Below are 24,170 nucleotides of genomic sequence, written 5' to 3' on the forward strand. Positions count from 1 at the left end.
TTCAGTGGGATTCAAATCCAGGCTTTGACTAGGCCATTCCATAAATTCCATTTCTTCTTTTTGATCCTTTCCTTGGTGGATTTGCTAGTGTGCTTAGGATCATTATTCTGTTGAAAGGTCCATTTTTGGTTTAACTTCAACTTTCAATCAGATGGCCTCACATTATCTTCAAGCACTCTTTGATATGATACAGAATTCATAGTTGAATTAATGAATGCAAGCTGTCCAGTCCCTGAAGCAGTGAAGCAACCCCAAATCATAACCCAAAATCTTTCCACCACCGTGCTTCACAGTTGGTATGAGGTGATTCTCATGAAAAGCTGTCTTTGGTCTGCGCCGAACATGTCTGCTGTTACTGTGGCAAAAAAAAGTCTATCCTTGATTTAGTTGTCCAGAGCACTATTCCAAAAGGCCTGGTCTTTGTCAATATGCTCATTGGCAAACTGTAGTCTTGCAAAGGCTTTTCCTGGTGCACTTCCCATGCAGGACAAATTTGTGCAATCTCATTCTGATTGTAGAAGCATGCACTTTGACACCAACAGTTGCAAGACTTACTAGCAGATCCTGTGATTAAATTTTGGGTTTCTTGGAGACTTCTTTTTGCATCAGACGGTCTGCTCTTGGGTTGTATTTGGGACAATACAACCCAAATGGGACAGCCAGTACTGGACATTTTGGCAGTCATTTCAAATCTGCGCCATTTGTAGATGATTTTCCTTACAGTGGAATGATGTATTTCAAATAATTTGGAGATCTTTTTAAATCTCTTGCCAGACTCATAGGCATCCACAACCTTTTTTCAAAAGGCTTTACAGAACTCTTTAGATCTTGACATGATGACATCACACACCTCAATAGCAAAGGGAACACCAGACACTAGATGTGAGAGGTTAAAACAAGACAGGTTCTACCTGTACTCCCTAAGTAGGTTCTAATCACTGGCACTCAATCCTGAACACCTGAATCTAATTTTATGGATATAAAGGTGTGGTAAATGTAGGGGTGTACTTACTTTTTCCTTGTGACTGATCTGTTTTTTTTTTTTCGGGGGGGGGGGGCATTTAAATTGTGAAAATTACTACAAAATGTCAATTTTATGTGTCATTTGATAGGGTGTATCATTTTTATTGATAGGCACTGTTTCAAAAAGGATCAAATGTTTTCTTGTCCAAATATGTAAATAAATAACTAAATAAATTCCATGGGGTGTACTTATTTTTTCACATGACCGGATGAACTTTTAGCTTTTAGAATTTTCTATCAACTGAGTTACCAGTTTAATGGTTACACCTATCTAGCAGCTAATAAATGCACAACTGAATATAGATTTAAAAAAAAAAAGGCATTTCACTGTGTGAAGAGTTTTCTAGGACAGCACAGAAAAATAACAAAAAATATATTAGCAGTAATCTGAACACAAAGTTTTAACATGATGTAAACATGCTTTTGAGAAACTTTCCACTGACATATCTTGGCAATCCATGTGGTCAGCCATGTGACCTGACCAGTATGGCTATAATAACAGGCCAAAGTGTAAAACTTGACATCCTGAATGAAAGTATCCCCTGTAAGTCATTGAGATTGGACTTCCAGTCAGTGAGGAAACTTCTTTGTGATTGGGTAAACCCTTTCAAATGTGGCCAAGCATCTTCATCAACTTAAACTCCAGGGCATGGTACTATCATTATCCAGATGGCTAAAATCCTCCATATACATATCTATATATTTATTGGGTAGATAGAATCAGCATCTATTATCATACTAATGATGGGTGGGGAAAGGTCAACTACATTTTACACCATAATCATATTTAAGAGCAAATCTGTGTCAAATTACTTGCAAAGTTACAGATAGTATCTCACTGATACACTAGGACAGGGTTTCTTACAGGCAGGAACCATTTGCCTTCCCATGTACCTTCTTATGATCACAGCACAGGTTTATTTTATGAATATAGTTCAACAGTACAAATATTGGCAAATATGTATTATATTGGAGGCATGGATTTGATATTATGTTTGTCATCTCACAGCTGGTCCCTGGTTTGATCCTGAAATGGGGTTACTGTCTCCTCGTGTCTGTGTAGGTTTCCTGTGGGTTCTACAGTTTCCTCCTGCCTTTCAACAACATGACAGTAGATGGATTGAAATGATAAATTGCCCTCTGTCTGCATGTGTGTGTGTGTGTGTGTGTGTGTGTGTGTGTGTGTGTACGGTGTCCTGTGATGAATTAGCGTCCCATGCAGGGTGTATTCCCAACCGGTGTATCTGGGACACACTCTGGATCTACTGTAACCCTGACCGGGATAAAGTGGTTACTGAAGATTAATGAATGAACGTATTGTATTTATTTATAAGAGCTATTTTGGCTTATTGCTCCTGACATTTTTAGCCATAGAACCCAAACTATTTAAAATGCTAAAATGTGTGTGTGTGTGTGTGTGTGTGTGTGTGTGTGTATGTGTGTGTGTGTTGAGTATATACAGTATCTCACAAAAGTGAGTACACCCCTCACATTTTTATAAATATTTGATTATATCTTTTAATGTGACAACACTGAAGAAATGACACTTTGCTACAATATAAAGTAGTGAGTGTACAGCTTGTGTAACAGTGTAAATTTGCTGTCCCCTCAAAATAACTCAACACACAGCAATTAATGTCTAAACCGCTGGCAACAAAAGTGAGTACACCACTAAGTGTAAATGTCCAAATTGGGCCCAATTAGCCATTTTCCCTTCCCGGTGTCATGTGACTTGTTAGTGTTACCAGGTCTCAGGTGTGAATGGGGAGCAGGTGTGTTAAATTTGGTGTCATCGCTCTCACACTCCCTCATACTGGTCACTGGAATTTCAACATGGCACCTCATGGCAAAGAACTCTCTGAGGATCTGAAAAAAAGAATTGTTGCTCTACAAAAAGATGGCCTAGGCTATAAGAAGATTGCCAAGACCCTGACATTGACCTGCAGCACAGTGACCAAGACCATACAGCGGTTTAACAGGACAGGTTCCACTCAGAACAGGCCTCGCCATGGTCGACCAAAGAAGTCGAGTGCACGTGCTCAGCATCATATCATCAGCAACATAGGTTGTCTTTGGGAAACAGATGTATGAGTGCTGCCAGCACTGCTGCAGAGGTTGAAGGGGTGGGGGGTCAGCCTGTCAGTGCTCAGACCATATGCCACACACTGCATCAAATTGGTCTGCATGGCTGTCGTCCCAGAAGGAAGCCTCTGCTAAAGATGATGCACAAGAAAGCCTGCAAACAGTTTGCTGAAGACAAGCAGACTAAGGACATGGATTACTGGAACCATGTCCTGTGGACTGATGAGACCAAGATAAACTTATTTGGTTCAGATGGTGTCAAGCGTGTGTGGCGGCAACCAGGTGAGGAGTACAAAGACAAGTGTGTCTTGTCTACAGTCAAGCATGGTGGTGGGAGTGTCATGGTCTGGGGCTGCATGAGTGCTGCCGGCACTGGGGAGCTACAGTTCATTGAGGGAATCATGAATGCCAACATGTACTGTGACATACTGAAGCAGCGCATGATTGCCGGGCAGTATTGCAGCATGATAACGACCGCAAACACACCACCAAGATGACCACTGCCTTGCTAAAGAAGCTGTTGGGTGAAGGTGATGGACTGGCCAAGCATGTCTCCAGACCTAAACCATATTGAGCATCTGTGGGGCATCCTCAAACTGAAGGTGGAGGAGCACAAGGTCTCTAACATCCACCAGCTCCATGATGTTGTCATGGAGGAGTGGAAGAGAACTCCAGTGGCAACCTGTGAAGCTCTGGTGAACTCCATGCCCAAGAGTGTTAAGGCAGCGCTGGAAAATAATGGTGGCCACACAAAATATTGACACTTTGGGCCCAATTTGGACATTTACACTTAGGGGTGTACTCACTTTTGTTGCCAGCGGTCTAGACATTAATTGCTGTGTGTTGAGTTATTTTGAGGGGACAGCAAATTTACACTGTTACACAAGCTGTACACTCACTACTTTACATTGTAGCAAAGTGTCATTTCTTCAGTGTTGTCACATGAAAAGATATAATCAAATATTTACAAAAATGTGAAGGGTGTACTCCCTTTTGCGAGATACTGTACATATATATATATATATATATATATATATATATATATATATATATATATATATATATATGCATGTATGTATATATATATGTATGTATATATATGTATGTATGTATGTATATATGTATGTATATATATATATATATGTATGTATGTATGTATGTATATATGTATGTGTATATATATATATATATATATATATATATATATATATATATATATATATATGTATGTATGTATGTATGTGTGTGTGTGTATATATATATATATATATATATATATATATATATATATATATATATATATATATATATATATATATATAGCAGTGTTAAAACTGCAGGTAGATATTATTTCTACTTGGTAACGTATTGATATTTGGATCAAGCATATTTAGCTCAAGTGATAGTAAATCTTGAACTGTTTTGATAGTAGCCAGTGATACATAGATAAATGGACAGATAGATAGATAGATAGATAGATAGATAGATAGAACTATTTTGATAGTGATCAGTTCGGTGATAACTGTAGATAGATATATAGGTAGATAGATAGATAGATAGAACTATTTTTATAGTAATCAGTTCGGTGATAACTGTAGATAGATAGATAGATAGATAGATAGATAGATAGAGTACAATACTTTGAGAACCACAGCCGTGTAGTTGCTGTATAAATACGCCGTAGACAAATGTGTACACAAATGGTTTTGTGAATCGGAATGGATCGTGGAACGAGTCGGCTAAATTTAGCACAGAGAAACTACAACCAATCAGCAGTTCAGGCACTGGATTTGTGTTGACCAGCCTCTAACGGCTCCGCCAATAAGCAGCGGTGTTCTTATTGAATGGCAGGGCTTCTGTGCAATCGCCGGCGGCTAATCGTAGTGTGGGCGGAGCTTGCTGTGGTAGGGGTGGGCATTTGGGGGGGGTCATTCACAGTCGCGAATTTTCACTCGGACGGCGCGCGTGCGAGGGGAGGACGGGCAACGGGGCTGAGAGGAGTTGCCGGGCGATAAGAGGATTTTTAAGCTAGCTGTACGACGCGTTGAGGCGATTCGTAATTACGCCATAACGCACACTCATACTGTCCCCTAAACATAAGCAGTAAGACTTACTTGCTGTGTTACTTAGCTAGTAGCCCGGTAACAGAGGGAGGCGGTGTTCGTGAGAGCTAATTAGCGATCATTAGCTGTTTGCTAACATCGCCTGAGACATTAGCCGACAGCCTGCATCCTGACCCGAGCAGCTAGCTGCATTAGCCGGACCGGCGCGGCTCAACTGTCCAAACAACACAAGTAAGACCAAACTGTCTCTGGGTCAGTCGACGGCTAGCTATCTAGTGCTAACGTTACCGTTATTGAGTTCATTCTGCTGTAATACCAGGGGTGTCTAAGGGGAGCTAACAGGCTAACCGCAGACATCTCTTTGCTAACTTACCCAGCCCCTCTCCCTCCACACCGAAACGCTGGAAATCCGCAAGCGGCCGGAGACGGGCGAAGGGCCGGCGAAGCTGGGGCTGTTAGCGGAGCCGCACAGTGGAGGCGGAGGAGCACCCGCGGAGAGGCACAGCAGCGGGGACGCAGCGGCCGCCATGGACGGGCTGCCGGTGGAGGTGCGCGGCTCTAACGGGGCCTTCTACAAGGTAACTCACTTCAGTCAAACCCAAAAGTGCCGAGTTTAAACCCGGGACAAATCCCAACACCGTTGTTTAAGTGGCTCGTCATAAGACCTAGACCGAGCTAGGATTTTATACCATATCTCATGCATGAAACGAGGTTCGCCATCACTTTGTTGTGAAGGAGGCCTTGGCACACGGTGAGCTCGCTTTTCCACCGTTCCTTCACAGGTCTGAGCAGCACTGAAGGCTCTGTGGAGAAATGTGGACATTCAGGAAGTGTTTTGGGAAAAAAAAATTCCAGACGATGTGTTGTCAAATGAACGTAGAGTACAGACACTAAGGTTCTGACTCGGGTGTGCTTGGACATTTCCTTTATTATCTGCATTAACACATCCTCCCAAATGAGCAGCACACACTTCTTCTCTTCATGATATTTAGTGACCTTTAGCGAAACATAGGAAGTCTGGAGTATGTAGTGGCACAAGGCTTTAGACTTTTGCTCCATCTATTAACAGTGTGCTTGTGTGCCGTATCTCATACAGCCTGTCATGGGCACCTTTTAGGATCAACTCACTACAAGCCGAGTCATATCGTTCCAGTCTTCACGATCACAGTAATTACTTTTAACGAGTGAGCCTTGCTATTAACCATGTGTGCACGATTTCCCCGACACCAGAAACCCCCTTTCGGTTTAAAGTTTTCCGATTGCTCCAGTTTGATTAGGCAGCCCAATCCAGTTCAACCAGACTGATACCGGTTGTATAAACCTCAGCGTTCTACCCACAGGTTTCATAATGTTTGATGCCTTGGCGTTTTCATTTCAGGGCTTGTGAAAGCAGAGACTTTAATAGTGCAAAATATTGCTCTGGTTTTCTCACGGGATTATTAGTTGCTGTAGTAGTGTTGGTGTAGTGCACGTTCTATACTGAGAGGTGACATTAGTTGTCTGAAAGTTTGAATCTGAGGGATGAGAGCAGGTGGAAAAGGAACAGGTGATCTCAGCCCTGACACTCAACACTCTCTCCAACCCCCCACCCCACGGCTGCTCAGTGCAGTCACTGCTCTCGGCTCGGCTGAATCCAGTTCTGCTCGGTCGGCATAACTTTAACTCGAATCAGAAGTTCATTTAGTTCACTGCTACTTTTGCTGTGTGCCGTCACGTTTTCACTCTCCTCCACCACTCTGATCCTTTTAATAATTTCACTTATTGCTTATTCCTTTTGGTAATATTTATCTCCCTCATCACTTCCTTATTCATGGCTTTCCCCCTTTTTTTTTTTTTTTTTTTTTTGCTTTCTCTATTAACTTTTTAAATCCTTTTTACAAATTTGCAAAAGGACTTATAGTTGGATTGTTCTCTTGCACTTCTGTAAAAAATTTTTACCTGTCCTTCACCTGTATTTGAGAATTGATTAGGTCTTTGCGATACTACGATGGATATTACCGGGTCTGTCAGTTTTACGTTCAGTTCGTCACATTGTAACTGGGGATTGAAATCAAACGCATGCTTGGATCTCTTCACTTTCGATATCAGAGTTATATAATTGGCTACCTCTGTGGTTTAAAGATCTGCACAGAGGTCTGATTACAGTTGAGTTCCTGGTACTGCTAAGACATTTGCCAAGGGTTTACTTGCCGAATTGAAAATGATGGTCTACTGAGCAGTTTATGCTACATCATAGTCATGTAGGTGGTCAGTGCTGATTGTTTCATTGATGACCCATCTAATGCAGAAAGCCGTGATGCTCCCAGAGCTCTCGGACCAAAAAGGGACTGGCTACGTTCTCATTTGGAAGAGTGGCACATGCAAGGGACGCATTGGACGTCATTAGTCTTCAGGCATGTGTCCCAAAATGGATGGCGACTGTAACATACACACCTCTTTCATGCGCTCAGCTTACACTTTTCAAACTCTTTCTAAACTATGTTTTTGTACTGATTTTGAACGCAAAGCAAGTTAGTGCTGTGTGTGTGGATATCGCATTGACCTGTCGCCATTAATGAACTCGTTTATCACCAGTCACTGGCGATCAGAATGGACTGAGTGCAACAGAATTATACAGAATAAACTCAGGATCCAAAGAAATTACACTCATAATTTTACATCTAGACATGACCAAATAGTGTTTACCAGATGCCGACTGGGCCATTCAAGACTAACACGTGCGTTTTGACTGACTGGTGAAGATCCTCCCGTTGTACCATGCCAAACCCCTATGGCCATCAAGCACATTTTACTGAACTGTAAAACGTTTGGAACTCGACAACGCTTTTATACAGATGCTTAATAGATATTTTAAGTACCATCTGAACAGATTTTTCAGTTTTTATCTTGCATACATGTGTCTAAGTGTTTTATTTAATATTGTAAACTTATTATGATGTTGTGCAGTGGAACGTGCATACATAAGAACATGAAACCAATGAGAAGGCAAGAAGGTGTCTCTCCAAGCAGGTGGTATACCAGAGGTCTTGGTTTACTCTCTTTATCTTTTCCATTCCTCGCTGCTCCATATTAGGCAGCATCACCCTGCCAGCTCCGTCACTCATCCTGTGCTGTGGGTTAGAGGTGTGTCTTGATAAAACTGAGTGGTGGCGTGATTGATGAGGAACAGATTTTGAGAAGGGGTTCTCGCTTTCTGTGTATCTCTTATGTTCTCATAATCCTAGTGGGCTATTCGTAATACGTATTTCACTTTCCCTGTGATGTGTGCCAGACCACCACTTCCCACAAACTTTTGTCACATACTATGTGGGTGTGTTCATCCGTATACAAAACCTGGCCTGACTGTCAAGGGAACTTGAAAGGGCTCTCATGCCCCTTGAGACCAGAGATGTCAGGAATATGTGAACGTGGAGAGAGAAACTTGTGTGCTGTTTCTTCTGCTTCCCTATAAAATGGCTGTGCCAGCATCAAGAAACGAGAAACATTTACAGCAGTTTTAATTTTTTTTCTTTACAAGGAAATTTTTCTGTTTAGTGCGGGTTTATCACGGTCAAGCATCTATGTGAAGCTGAACATGCTCTTTTTTTTTCTTCTGTGTCCTTTCAGGCATTCATCAAAGATGTCCATGAAGACTCCCTCACGATAGTTTTTGAGAACAAGTAAGTTAATGTCACTTCTAATGGGTTTTGAGTACTAGTGGAAGACCCTTGACCCCTAAAGCAATACACAGACAGTCTAAATCGACTTCCTCAGTTTTTGGGCCCACCTGACCTTAAACAACACGTCTAACAACATTTATATGTATGATGTTTCACCCAGTAGTTAGTGTTGTCCATTTCTTTTAACCCAACTTTCTCTGGGTAAATCCCCGATTTGTCACCGTCTCTCTTTCTCTCCGCACCTGTTAGCCTGTCTTTCTGTGTCTCTTTCTCTCTTTTATGTAACCCCGCCACCTTCTCCGTTCCTGTTCCTGTCCTCTCTCGCAATTTCTGTTTATTTTCTCTAATCTACACTTCCATTTGAGCATTCATGATGTTGAACTAAACAATTCCCTGTCAGCAAGTTGACCAGTATACTCACTGGGCCATATTTTCATACAAGCCCTAGCACAGTCATGTTCATTCTGTCTCTGTCTGCCCTGATGAGGGTGAGACAGAAATAGCCGTACGAGATATGTGAACTGGGGTGGGGGGTTGATGACAGCCCTGCCATTCTTGGCTGGTTACGTTGACCTACCATCAACTACAACTGTAGTCATTCACCTGTGCTCTTGCATAAATGCTTCAGTTTATAATAATTCTGTCATTTAAATTGTGCTGTATTCTGACAAGTGGCTCAGAAAAAAAAATATTGGCGTACCCCATGTCCCATTAGGTTTTTACCTATGTTTAAGAATGATTCACCATATTGATTAAGATATGTGTGTGTGTGATGGAGAGCAGGAGAGGGATGGGTGGTGCCTTGGTGGCAATCTTTGTCCCGTGCTGTTCCATGTGTTCCAAACAGGTCTAATGCAGACGGCGCATTTGTACATAAGGATATACGTGACGTTTACTAGAATTGAAAATCCATTGAACTATTTTCACACAGTCAGTTTTACAAAGGAATTCGCCGGTGGTTAATCAGGAATTGGTCAAGTATGATCCCAGCAGGAAGTCCTGGGAAGACTGACATAAATGTTCACTGGGGGGGAAAGGCCATATGCAGTTACCAGGAAGTTATCGGGAGGGTGTGAACAGAAGCCAATACTTTAACGTTATAGAGGATGATGTGTTGATGAATATTTATGGTATGACACGCTGCCACTTTTTAAAGTGGCAGATTTAACATGTTAGTACATTAAACTGACGCTGAGGAAAAAGTAATCTCTGCCAAAAACCAAAACAGAGTTTCTGGAAGTTGTTAGCCATTTGTGGTGAAGAGAATAGTCCTCATCACATTAATAATATGGTATGGGGCTGCACTGCTAAACATGCTCAAGCATTTAAAACAGAAATTCCATCAAATATCCTGTGATGTTGGATTTATAACAATTTACATTCTGTGCAATGGGAAATGTGAATGAATGTGTGCATATTGAAAGCCACATAGTGTGATCAGGGTGTGCCAGTAGTGTCTTGGGGTCTGAGTGTGACGACACTAATCTAGTACTTGGTTAACTTAGATTTTGTTCCCTGCGAAGAATTAAATGCGGAAACGTGTTTCTGCTTAAGATACTGATGGATGCGTGTGCATATGTGTTTCTTTTTTTGTTTGTTTTTTAAATAGCTGGCAACCAGAGAGACAGCTACCGTTCAGTGATGTGAGGTTGCCACCCCCATCCGACTACCACAAGGACATCGGCGAGGGAGAGGAAGTGGAGGTAAGGCTGTTGTTACCCCAGACACCTCTTGTCTGAGTCACAACTTTACACACCTTTGTTAACCATTGCAGTGTGTAAGATCGCCTTGCAGCCCCCTTAGTTCTCAACATGACAGCTGTTGGGGGCTATTAGCAAGCATGGCTGACATTTGACACATGGCCACTTCCACACATGGTGCTGTTGGTTTATCCTGAGTTTATCTGCATCAACCATTTGTTGTTGTTTTTTAATATATATATAGATTTGATTGAAATCTTTTTTGGTTGTAAATATCTGAGTCTTTTCCCCCCAAACTCAATCTTCCTAAAAGAGCTTAATATGCACATGTCCCACTACGTTCTTCACCATCTAATTCAGTTGTTTACAGCGCTGCACTTATGTCACAGATATTACCTTTTGAATTTCCTCTTTGCACGTAATAATTCACACACTCCACCCATACACACTCACCTGTTTGTGTATCTGTTGTGTGTCAGGTGTACTCCCGAGCAAACGAACAAGAACCCTGTGGCTGGTGGCTGGCGAGGGTGAGGATGATGAAGGGCGAGGTGAGTCTAAGACTTGGTTGGTTCACCGTGCTTACCGTGTTTGTGTGTCTGTAGGAATTCTCCTTCATTGTTCATTTATCCTATCATAAATAGCATGAAATCTGGGAGGGGCCATACACACCTCCCATTCACGTCCAGTTCTGTTGTTTCAAATTATAGTCCACGTCACATAGCTGAGTGCATCAGTGAGTTCAGAGGAGAAGACTCAGCTTGTGATTGTGGCTTATAGTCATTGAGGCTTTCAAATGATTACTTGCATAGGCACCGAACAGAGATGCTCATTCTTGCTAGCATGTAGATTAACTTTCAATCTGGATCAAACTTTTCAGATTCTTATGCTTTGTGTACATGCACTTCTTTTGTCAGAACTCCTTCTATGTAATAGTGTTATTTTATATTTAATCATCCTTATTTGTGATTAGTGTACAACTTTCTCTAATAGGAAAAATGCAATTAAATATATCAACAGAATTCTGCCACTATGTATAACTTTGACCCTCGGGATGCTATAACTTGGATTTTCAGTTAAAACACAGAATGCTGGGATGTATACAAATGAACTACACACGTCAGTACAAGCATAGCGCGTTTAACGACTAATTAATGGGCCGAGGTATACATCAACGCACGAGGCAAGAGAAATCCAAGAAGAGGTGTGTGAATACGTGTACATTTCCCATCTTTGAAAATTTGGTTGTATGATACTTTACTTGCTAACATGACATGATTCAAGGCTTTTCAAAAGTGAGACCTTTGTCTGAGCTGTACTCTGGAATCAGTGTATACTGGAAGAGTTTAACATGAGGTGATGGAAGTGAACACACGTGTTCCCTAAATATTCTTGTCCTCCAATACCGAGAAAGCAATCATAAAAATCCAGCAAAGTTAACCTGTTAAGATCTTCGGACTAAACGCGTTTAACCTGCTTATAAAGTAAACATGCATGCTGTGGCTCAGGGCAATAAAAGAGCTTGTTAACTTTTAAGCTTGAAAATGTATCCTCAACTAATGTAGATAAAATGAAGTCTGTTTCTGTGGTAGCTCTGTATTTATATTCTCTGCTGTCTTTTATTTATTTATTTTTATGAGTTTTGTGCGAGTAAGCCAGAAGAATGGCCGACAGTGTGATCCCATAATGCTAGCTGGTACTAATAAAAAGCTGGGTGAATAAAAAGAGTTGACTTAATATAATATATAACTATAGTAATTAGCGTATACCCCATTGGTGTTCATTAAATATTGCCAAACTTTTTAAGTTGAGTAATGTCATAAGCTAGGCCAATTGTAATTCAGCATCAGTGATGCTTTGTTATTGAGTTTCCATAACGATCGTGTTTATTGCAGTAATTCCAGAGGTGATTATCTTTATATTCGAATAATAGTATTGAATAGAGCTACAAGGTGAATGATGGCATTACATGATACTGCTTAGTCTTAAACCTGAATCCTGGCATTCAGGCTCACATCTGCACTGTTGAGCTGTGCGTTTGTACCCTCAGACCTGGAACGTGAATATTGATTTGAGGCGTTTCAAGCCCTTTGGGAGCACATTTTTGGCCTAATAGCACAGATACATAGCTCTTGACCCAGTTACCCATAAACGTACCTCTAAGATGTGGCTTCATCTGTGATAGCAGCATTGCATAGAAAATGACCATGTTTGAGCATTTTTATTAATTAATTTTTTTTACCTCGTATCACTGTTGTAATGCTTCGTTTAGTTTTAGGCTTTAAATAATTAAAATTGACCCTAATGTTTAAATAGACTTTACCAAATTGAGTGTGCTTTGTTTTAAGCTGTTCTCCACTGCCCACGTTTGTCCGCTTGACTTGGAGTCCAACACTATTATAATCTATTACAGTGAAGGCTCTCTGTGGGGCATGTACACAATGCTGCATGCTATCATGCTGGCAAAGTGTTGGGGTGTGTGTGTGTGTGTGCGCGCGCGCGTGTGCAGCAGCACCCTGGTGAAAATACTGCATAGAGCAAAACACTTGGCTTCCTTCACAACTGCTCTTGCGTCTTCTTGCTAGCACCTTGGTTAGCTCTCTTCCCCACACACACACACACACACACACACACACACACACACACACACAGGCTGTCTAACTCAGTTATGACAGCACTTTCGGTAATGTGCAGCATTAAACGATCTTCTGGTTTAATATGAAGCTCAAGCTGCTGCTGCGATCTCATCCACTCCATCAGCAGCACAGTAGTACATCACGCTTGGACGTGGTGTGTGTTAGAATAGCTCTTTTGATTCCACCTCTGATTAAAAATGATGTGGTTGGGGTAAGTGGGTCTGGTCCTGGTTCAACGCGTGAGCGTTTGACTTTTAAAGCCGCTTGGTGGCAGTATCTTTTGTCAAATGTTCTATATGATAAAACTGAATTGAAGTTAATGAACTGATTCATTTGGTCAGCGAGATGCTAGGCAGAATAAAAGTCCTCCCATGGAGTTCACTGATAACACTGTGCACGGCGTTATAGTACATTATCAACCCAATCGATCCTTGACCAAAAGACTGATGACTGCTTTATTGATTTATTTATTTTTCCCTCTGAGCTTAATACACAACACAATGCTGTCTTTGAACTTCTTTAGCTGGAGGTGAGTGTGTGAGAGAAAGAACATTGTTAGTGCATGACTTGTCCTTTGTCTTGTGTTTCAGAAGAACTATTTTTCATTACCAGTGTTTATTTTGTATTTATTTGTGTTTTACTTGCAGCTCTTTAACACACACATATTTCTGTAAAATGTGCTCTGTATGAATGTTTTTATTTATTGCTAGTAACATGTTTACTGGTTTTAATTGTTTTCATGTAGTTTTATTCTAAGAGGTATATTAATGATATAGAGGCACATTATTGGTATACGCATTGAAGTAAACTATAGAGGCTCGTTGACGTAAACTGTATAGGCTCGTTGAAGGAAGTTCTCGCTGTGTGGACTTTGTGTTTTCAGTTCTATGTAATCGAGTATGCTGCATGTGACGCCACATACAACGAAATAGTCACATCCGAAAGAATCCGGCCTGTCAACCCCAACAGCCCTTCCACTCGCAACTCCTTCTACAAAACCACCATCGCTGTGCCCGAGGACCTCAGAGAAATGTGAGTGTGATGCCTTCATACACACACGAGCGGTCACAACAAATGTGACGCTTCATATTTTCGTCGTATTTATGTATTCTGTATTAGGATTGGACGTTACCGTTTCAAGCACCTAATATACGTCTGTTTTAAGCTTTTAGCTAAATGATTCTTTAGTCAAAAAGAATTTGATAGCTGTAATACACAGATTGGTTCACACAACACGTGCATTTGATGTCTGCGGTGTTGGTAGATGATGAGACAGGGAAGAGAGGAGGAAAGAATGAGAAGATGGACTCAACCATAATGTTTTTTTTTTTTCTTTTAAACTTTGATTAAATGTGGCAGCTGCTTAAGTGACAACATCCACAAAGACTTCAGGAAAGCAATCGGGGCCAACTGCATCTTCTACAACACTTCATCACATGAGCTGGTTGTACTGGTCAGTACATTTTCTGTTTCTGGTCCTCTCCTTCATTATTCTTTCCTTGTAGTAATTTCTTTCCCTCGAGTGCACGGTAATGGAACAGGAAACGCTGTCTTTCCACAGTCCACAAATGACTCGACAGTGAAGCGTGCCTCCCTTCTGAGTGACATGCATTTCCGCAGCATTCGCACCAAGCTCATGCTCATGTCTCGCAACGAGGAGGCCACCAAACACCTCGAGGTGCGTGCACACACACGTATTCAAACGTCAACGTTGAAACCTTGAAACACTTTTTTTTTTTTTTTGTTATAAAATTCCTTCCCATTGAAATACACTAGTTTAGTGATTTATCTTCAGATCATTTTTAGTCATTTGTTAGTTAATGATGGGATGTTGGAGCAGAAAAAGACAGCAAATGTCAAAAGAGAATCAAAATTTAGGAACTGCACTGCAGGGATCTTAACTTATGCTGCATGATTAAGCAAGAAAATAAGTAGAAGCTTAATGTCTGTCTTGCCACCGTGTGTGCGCTTCAGACGAGTAAACAGCTGGCATCAGCCTATCAGGAGGAGGTACGGGTGCGGGAGGATTTGATGGGTTTGGCCATCGGCTCCCACGGCGCCAACATCCAGCAGGCACGCAAGGTTCCTGGGGTCACCGCCATTGAGCTTGAGGAGGAGAGCTGCACCTTCAGGATCTACGGAGAGGTGTGTGTGTTTTAAGTAAAACGAACAGGCAACTGCAGTTGTGTTGGCACGTTTGCATTTGTAGTATGTCCTGCGGTACTTTTTTTTTTTTTTTTTTTTTTTTTTTTAACCAGTGGTTACGTAAGCAAGAGTTTTAATGCGATGTAACGTACAATGCCTAAAGCTGTTCTGTAAACAGGGAATCGATCAAAAGGTGCTCGCCCTCTAGCAACTTTAAACCAGGCGATATTCAAGTATAATGTTGTCTTAAGGACAAACGAAAACTCCCGACTTAACTGCTGAACACGATTTTAATGAAACCCAGAAAATGCTGTCATAATTATGTTGCTCATTTTCTCTGAAAGAACTGAGAACTAGAATAATAGGGTGTTCTCAATATGTGTGAAATGACTGAACATGTTCTTTTCTGTTCTCTCCTCTACTCTTTTGCTGTGTCAGACCCCCGAAGCTGTGAAACAGGCTAGAGTATATCTAGAGTTTAAAGAAGACTCCTTCCAGGTACCCAGGAATCTTGTAGGTGAGTTTACTTTGTGAAACACGGAGATCATTTAGCGGAATGAGACATCTGGTTGTCATCTTGAATTGGGGGGGAAATAACAAAGTTGGGCTTTTAGTCTTAAGAATAGTTTAGGAGCAGTCTTTACTGACGTTAGCAGTACTACTGACGGTAGCTCAGAGACACCAAAGGACACCCTCGAGAGTCAGGTTCAGACAGGATGTTTTGCTGAGATCGGAGTGATTTTTCTGCAGTGCCACATTCCATATGTATCCTGGATTTTTACAAATGACCACGTTCTCACAAGGTTTAAATGATTCTTCTGATGCTTTACTCTCAGTATTAGAAAGTTATTGCTGTTATGAGTGCAAGGTTCAAATGCCCACTAAATAAAATTTTGACTGTAGCTGGTAGTGTAAAATATCAGTCACATTTAAATCTCTCTCTCTCTCTCTCTCTCTCTCTCTCTCTCTCTCTCTCTCTCTCTCGTGTCATCTAGGCAAAGTTATTGGGAAAAGTGGCAAAATCATCCAGGAAATTGTGGACAAGTCTGGTGTGGTGCGTGTTCGGATTGAAGGGGACAATGAGAAAAAGCTGCCCAGAGAGGAGGTAAGCCTCCAAACACCATCAACACACAACTCTCAGTAGTTCTGACTGACATATAGTCACAACTACACACTATAGAAACTACACACTATAGACCTTTATTCTGATTTTATATATATATATATATATATATATATATATATATATATATATATATATATATAATATATTATATATTTTATATATATATATATATATATATATATATATATATATATATATAATGTATGTGTATGTTTATTTGCTTTCATAAAATAGTGTAACTTACTATGTCTTTTGTGTTCCCATCTTTCAGGGTATGGTTCCCTTCATCTTTGTAGGAACCAAAGAAAACATAAGTAATGCCCAAGCCTTGCTGGAGTACCATGTGGCCTACCTGCAGGTTAGCTGACTTCTGAGGATACTATATTTGTGTTCGACTTAACGCAGCTCCATCACCACTTGGCTTAGTACAGTGCACCTGTACCAATCTGCCTGAGTAAGGCAGATTCAGGTTTTTTAGAGCCAGCTGAATCCTGCCGACTGCACAAGCTACGAGTCGTCTTGTTTGAGGACGGAACTTAAATCTTGATTTGTTAGCTCCTCTGGCAACTATAATAAATGCCTAAAGATGTTGTTCCAGATTAAATGTGTGATGTATTTAATGGTGTTATACACCCCGTCAGTAGGTTATATGTTTTTATGTAATCATGAACATATCTTGTGTTTATCCTAATTAAATGGATGAACAATACAGACTTTACATGAAGAATTGAAGAATAGGAAGCCCTCATATAGACGCACTGTTTTGAAAACAATACTTAGATTTTTTACAGTGAAATGTCAGTTTGTGTGTCTCTTAACAAAACTGAGTAAGGGAACGCATGACTTTATTTTTTATTTATTTGCATTGAGCATTTTTTATTTTTTAATCAACCTGCACCCATAAATTTCTGCGAAAAAATGTTCTCGTCACCGGCGGCAACTCGCTAAGCAAAGGAACTGTCCGAATTGACGACTGTCTTTTCATCTCTTCCCCTGTCTGTAACCAGATAAGCTTACAGTCAAGGCGAGGTGCAGTTGAACTCGAAAACGCCTTATAAAAGTGCTTCAGGGGTGATGGTTGTTTTTTTGTTTTGTTTTTTTTTCCTTCCCTTGGTATCCAAGATTAGCAGTCAGCGGAGACATGAGAGGTCAATGTTCAAATACTATCTTAATTTAAAAACGATTACACAGACCTGCGTTTTTGATTATGTGCAGAAATGGCAGGCGGCCATGTTAAGCTCACTGCAGCGCTGGAGATGGCGGCTCAATCTAGACTGGTCACCTGACGTACTCTCTCATGGAAACCTGCTGATCACACCTCTCTTTTAACCACCAACAGCTAAAGATAACCATTAGGGCAGTTCCGGGGGGGTGAGGGTATGTTGGATGGATGGATTACAAGCTACATGGCTCTGTGCTTCCCAGAATAGCCCCTCAGCCCCTGCGCTAGCCTTCAGTGTACCACCCTTCAGCTGTTGTTCAACGATGCAGCTGTCGCACACCGCAGTGACATCCTCTCACACACACTTCCCCTTACTGAACACACTGACTGCTGTCTTTGTAGTTTAGCTTTACTAATACGCAAGATTCTGCATGTTGGTCATCTCTACACCTGTGATTCACCTTAACGGGAATATCTCTTATTTTCTTGTATATTAACAGGCTTGTTTAATTAGCCACCACTATACATGTGTAGTACACTATACCTATACATTTATACACCACTATAGATGTATAGGTACAGTTTATCTTACCAACTTAGCTTTGTGTTGTGTATTTCGGGGACTTTTATTCTGTGCCGATATTATCGGATGATGTTGATGATGATAATCAAGCCCGCTTGTTGTGTTTGTGTGTCTCTCAACGGTAGGAGGTGGAACAGTTGCGTCTGGAGCGGCTGCAGATTGATGAGCAGCTTCGTCAGATCGGTGTTGGTTACCGTGGCGCCCCAAACCGCTCCGGGGCACCTGGAGCCGGTGACCGTGAGAGGGGATACCAGACTGACGAGAGCAGCAACTCTCTACAGACCTCCCGCACGTACGGTGGACGAGGTCGTGGGCGCAAGTCCAACAATGCATACTCTGGTTATGGTGAGCCAACTGTACATGATCTCTTCCACTATTGCTTTGTATGTTTTGAAGACACAGATTGGAAAGGTTGGAATATTTAAAAGCAGGGTTTGTACAAGGTGCTCGAAGTGTTTTGAATTTGACTGTTTGAAATGTAAGTACTGGAAAACCTTGAAAGTAGGCCTTTTTTTAACCTAGTGATGTTTCAAAAAGTGCTTGAAATTATAAAAAGTCAACAAAGACAAAATCGGTAAATGACTTTAAAGTATTTCTTTTTGATAGAACACGAATATAATCCTTTCACTCAATATATGATTTTATGACCCTGCTGCAGGCCCATTATTTGCTTACACATTTTAACAAAGGCAGCTCCGGTCCACTTTCCAGGCCACATTAGTGGCTTTTTTTCTGCCAAAAAAAGTACCTAGTGACAAATCCAGAGACTTTTTGGACAAACTTTGGCTACTTTCTGTAGAATAGAGTACTCAGTGCTGCCCCACGAGCGCAAGATCCTGCTTTCCCCCAGGAGGTAAATGGTAAACGGTCTGCAGATATAGCACTTTTAACCAAAGCACTTTACACTGGGTCTCATTCACCCATTCACACACACCAATGGTAGCAGAGCTGCCATGCAAGGCGGTAACTTGCCATCGGGAGCAACTCTTGGTTCAGTTTCTTGCCCAAGGTACGTGGAGTCATGTGGGACGGGAAATGAACTGACAACCCTACGATTGGTGGACAATCCACACTACCACTTGAGCCACAGCCGCCCCAGGTCTACCTCTCTTTGCAGCTACTCTGTTCAGTGAGGGACAGAGAGGAGCTGCACATTCAGTGTGAGAGAAAGAATAAAAGACATCGTCACTTATAACATTCTCACTGAGTGATCATTTTACATGTATTTATCGGTAAAATCACAGCACAGCGCTTGTCTTTAACTTGTGTATGATGATTTTGTCAGATAGCATCGCAGTTATAAAATCAGGATCGTTCCCTTGTCTGACAGCAGAAACAGAAAAAATATGTAAATGAGAACCACTTTATTGGGAATTTGGCTGTATTAAAATACAGTATGTGAGCACAGAGTAGGAAAAGTAATTTGCGATGCAAATGCATCATGCAAATATGCGATGACGTAATGAATATGCTAATTAGCGTGTGACATCATCTAGCGCCATTTAGCGACTTTCCATTGAAAGTTGTTGGAACAGTGCTCCTGTCACTCACGTGGAGTTAAACTGACGTTATAGTGAAGAAGTGTTTGAAAAGTCCTTGAAAGTCCTGGAATTTCATTATGAAACATCTGTACGAACCCTGTAAAAGGGTTTAAATAAAAAATCTGTTTTTTTTTTTTTTTTTTTTTTTTTTTTTTTTTCTTCTTCTTCTTGACAGTTAAATTAAATCTTTGCGCAGACGTTGTGGTTGTATTGGATAGATTGAATATTTCCAATGCACGGGGTTGAATTAAATCTTAAGTAATTTGGGTTCTTTTTTCCCTGTATTTTGTTCTTTTAAAATATATGAAGCCAAAGCAGGACATGGTGTATTCTGTCTACAAAAACCTGATTTGTTCTGCATTGTTAGCTTTTCATCATATACGTTTACAGATGCAACAGATTACTGTATAATATGCAATCTCAGCTCAACACTTAAGGCAAGAAGCTTTCGGTGGTGGTGTTTGTACGTTTCTGTGCAAAAGATTGCTACATAATGTAAAATCTGTTAGATCTTGATGTACATACGATGTATTTATATGCGTCGTGTGGCTAAAATGTGTCTGCAGACTGCTGATTTTGTGCACACTGATTGATTTAAATCAGTTGGTGCATTTACTACCTGTATTTTTATGTGGTTTAATCCTGACCAGGTGCTGCATGACCTTTTGTAAGTCACTGGGTACTGCCTTTGCCCAAGTATATGCTAGACAACATGGTCAAAGTTAAGGTTTGTCCTAATAAACCTGATGACTTCTGGCATTTTGAACTCTGATAGGAACAAACTCTGAGTTGTCCAATGCGTCCGAGTCGGAGGATCTGGCTGAGCGGGATCCTAGGCCCCGGGGAGTGGGAGGTGATGAGAGGGGCTCCCGGAGAGGAGGTCGTGGCCGAGGATCCAGCACAGGCAGAGGCCGTGGAGGCCCAGGATCCCGCAGCTCGAACACCATCAGCTCAGGTACCCAGTTCGCCAGCTTGTATGATCGCTGAGGATTGTTGTATCGGTGGTTTTAGGAGCAGCTGTGTTTTGACCACAGCAAAGTTTGAGGGGTGTGTGTGTGTGTGTGTATAACATACTCTCTTTATTTCATCAGTGCTAAAGGACCCTGACAGTAACCCCTATTCCCTGCTGGAGGGTGAAGGTGATCTGGGTGGAGACACCGATGCCAGCGAGAGCATGGGCGGCAATGACCGCCGTCGCCGTTCCCGCCGTCGCCGCAACGACCAGGAGCCCAGTGTGATTGACGCCGCCAATGAGTCGGATGGCCAGGCAGCTACTAGTGAGAATGGACTGGGTAAGATGAACACCTGCATAGTTTAAAGTGCTCTGATGATAGCAAGATGGTTCCTTTAAATCATGCAGCACTCGAGACCTTGACCTGCTCTCGTTGCTTTTCAGATGATGACGGCAAACCCCAGAGGCGCAACAGAAGCCGCCGTCGCCGTAATCGTGCCACCCGACCAGAGGGGGGCTCTGCCAGCCGTGACAGACAGCCAGGTGAGAGAAACATGTTAAAATAACAAATAAAATAAACTTTGTTCAGGAAAATGCAGATTTTTTTTTTTTATTATTATTCTTTTTCAGCTGCAGTGTAACTATGCAGTTTCTAGACATAATTAGACTTGGTTCACAATTGTGTGTGTGTGCACATAAGGGAAACTACCAAATCATAGCATTTCCGAGTTGTTTGATGCATTTATTTTTGTTGTTGTCATTTGCAGTTACTGTGGCCGACTTCATCTCTCGTGCAGAATCTCAGAGCAGACAGAACCTTCCAGTGAAGAAAGAAGAAATTCAACATGCCTCCCATCCTAAGGTACATAACGCCTAATGGCTTAGTTTAATGCTTAATGCTGTTGGTTTGACTGCTACTTGGAATAAGATTGCAGTAGTTCCCTTTCTTTTTTGTAATTAATTAAAATTTAATTTGGTACTTTTAATTGAAAATAAATAAATATATATATATATAATGACATATTACACACACACACACACAGGCATTAGACCAATTAACTCATTGGTTTCCTCTACAGGAGAATGGGACTAGTGTGAAGAAGGAAGAGCATACCCCGTCCAAGCGTTCCCCTAGCAATGGTGTTCCATCATCTGGGGAGACTCTGACCCTGGTGAATGGCGTTTCCTAAATGGAAAACGCAAAACGTCAGCTCACCACTCGAGACCATTGTCTAGAGCAAGACACTACAGCGATCTGTCCCTGCTTGCATTTACGTAAACCTTTAAACAGACGAGTGAAAATCGACTAAAAATCTTGAGTTCATATGAGATTGAGGAGAAAAAGATATAAAAAAAAAAATTTGACAAACGCATCTACTTAAACACTTAAACGGTGTATGTTTATTCTATCTATCAGTACTTAGTGCTTATGTAAGAGAAGCTTGCCAAAAAAGAGCTGGTGGATACGCTTCCAAAATCTGACGTAACTGAACACAGGACGTGACTATATGTTTTAATTTTTGGAGAAACAGTTTTCTTTTTGTTCGTCACTGTTGTCGTTGTTTTGTTTGTTTGTTTGTTTGTTTGTTTGTTTGTTTGTTTTTCTTCACTGGTGTGGGATTGGTCACATTCCCAACTAGATGCATCTCTGAAACAGTGTTAGAGGCGAGGGGAGGAGCTAGCCAAGAGATTGTGGGGGATGTGGGCGGAGCCTCTCATGTGACTGGCAGTTGTGGCTAAGGTACTCTAAGATTAACGTGGGGTGGGGGAGGAAAGACATTGTGCCTTGAATTTGAAAAAAAAAAAAACAAGCATTTTTGTTTTTGTTCGTGGAACAACAGATACTGTTTCTTATGCTTTTTTTTCTTCAATTAAACGAGAATCCAGTTGAGAACATCATGGCAGGGTTATGCTAGGAGAGAGAAGAGAGGATACAATTTGATACTAATGCCAAACAAGAAGGTAGGAACATTCATATGTGGTAGGAGTCATGATCTGGACAGCGTTTATTGTGCGTGTGTGTGCGCGTGCGTGTATGTACGTTTGTACACGTGTAGTTAGTATGCAACCGTAGACATAAATTGGGAGAACTGTTACATCGTCTGAGAGCCGACTCTATCGAGAGAGATGAAGGGATGCAGCCATGTTAGTTAAAGGATGGGTGTTCACCTCTCTGTGCTTTGCATTATGGAGGAAAACAGGCATGGCTGCATCAGGAACAGCCTCACACACAGACATACAGGTAGAAACCTGCCAGACCCAGATTGCTAATTTTCCCAGAACCGATACCCAAACGTACATCAGTGCCTCTGACCCCCCCCAAAAACCACTGCTGTTTCTGAGAGGGTGTGTGGAACGTGATTGTGTGGTAAAGTGATGGATAATGCACCCAGTTGCAGCTTTGACACCACAGTAGATTGATGTGGTTTATTCTCGCTGTGCCTGCTGAACGTTTTAAACGGTGACGACTCCTCTGTGGTGCCCCCTACTGGATGAGCTGGGGTTGTACACAACCTAGTGATCAAGAAGGCATGTTGTGTAGGGAACAACAGGCCTCAGAAAAGTTGAGAGCCACACAAACACGCACACACACGATTGTGTATGTGAATATACAGTACACTCCAATGTTATCACTACACAGTTTAGACTTCCTGGGTCTCTGGTCGAGGAGGTTTAAACCCGAGTTTTAATCCACGTGCCTCGGAGGCCAGGCAAGCGTGGTGTTTATACGGAACAGGATGTCTGTCGCGTTCCTGATTGTCGCGGTCAAAAAAAGACGCAACCGGGGGATTCGTGTCTCCCTTTGGCTCACATTACTGTCATCTTGGTTTTTGCTCTCAAACTTTTTTGGTTGTACTTTTCACATCATTAAAAAAAGAATAAAATGGAAATGAAAAAAATATTTCTGGAATGAGCCTTTTATTTCATAGCTTTATTGTTCTTTATGTAAAGATCATTTAGGCTAATTGTGTTCCTCTACAGTGGTGCTTGAAAGTTTGTGACCCTTTAGAAATTTCTATATTTTGCATAAATATGACCTAAAACATCAAAGTCCTAAAAGTAGATAAAGAGAAGCCAATATAACAAATGAGAGAATTTTATACTTGGTAATTTATCTATTGAGGAAAATGATCCAATATTACATATTTGTGAGTGGCAAAAGTATGTGAATCTTTGCTTTCAGTATCTGGTGTGACTCCCTTGTGCAGCAATAATTGCAACTAAACATTTCTGGTAACTGTTGATCAGTCCTGCACATCAGCTTGGAGGAATTTGAGCGCATTCCTCAGTACAGAACAGCTTCAACTCTGGGATTTTGGTGGGTTTCCTCACACGAACCGCTTGCTTCAGGTTCTTCCACAACATTTCTATTGGATTAAGGTCAGGACTTTGACTTGGCCATCTCAAAACATTAACTTATACTCTTCTTTAACCATTCTTTGGTAGAATGACTTAGGGTTATTGTATAGGGTTAGTGTGCTTAGAGTTGTCTTGCTG

General features: G+C 41.3%; 1 protein-coding gene across 1 annotated transcript; it reads left to right on the top strand.

Annotated features, from left to right (window-relative positions):
- Positions 1 to 5,057: 5,057 nt before the first annotated feature.
- Positions 5,058 to 23,572, top strand: fxr2 (FMR1 autosomal homolog 2). Its single transcript, XM_053629389.1, has 18 exons — positions 5,058 to 5,399; positions 5,546 to 5,746; positions 8,775 to 8,827; positions 10,437 to 10,530; positions 11,007 to 11,078; positions 14,047 to 14,195; positions 14,523 to 14,616; positions 14,725 to 14,841; positions 15,138 to 15,308; positions 15,747 to 15,825; positions 16,304 to 16,413; positions 16,706 to 16,792; positions 18,305 to 18,524; positions 20,496 to 20,675; positions 20,812 to 21,012; positions 21,117 to 21,215; positions 21,440 to 21,534; positions 21,752 to 23,572. Exons 2-18 carry the CDS (start codon positions 5,696 to 5,698, stop codon positions 21,860 to 21,862), a joined length of 1,983 nt encoding a protein of 660 aa, XP_053485364.1. The 5' UTR covers positions 5,058 to 5,399; positions 5,546 to 5,695; the 3' UTR covers positions 21,863 to 23,572.
- The last annotated feature ends 598 nt before the right edge of the window (positions 23,573 to 24,170 follow it).

This window comes from Ictalurus furcatus, chromosome 7 (assembly GCF_023375685.1).
Source record: "Ictalurus furcatus strain D&B chromosome 7, Billie_1.0, whole genome shotgun sequence".
NCBI classification, from domain to species: domain Eukaryota; kingdom Metazoa; phylum Chordata; class Actinopteri; order Siluriformes; family Ictaluridae; genus Ictalurus; species Ictalurus furcatus.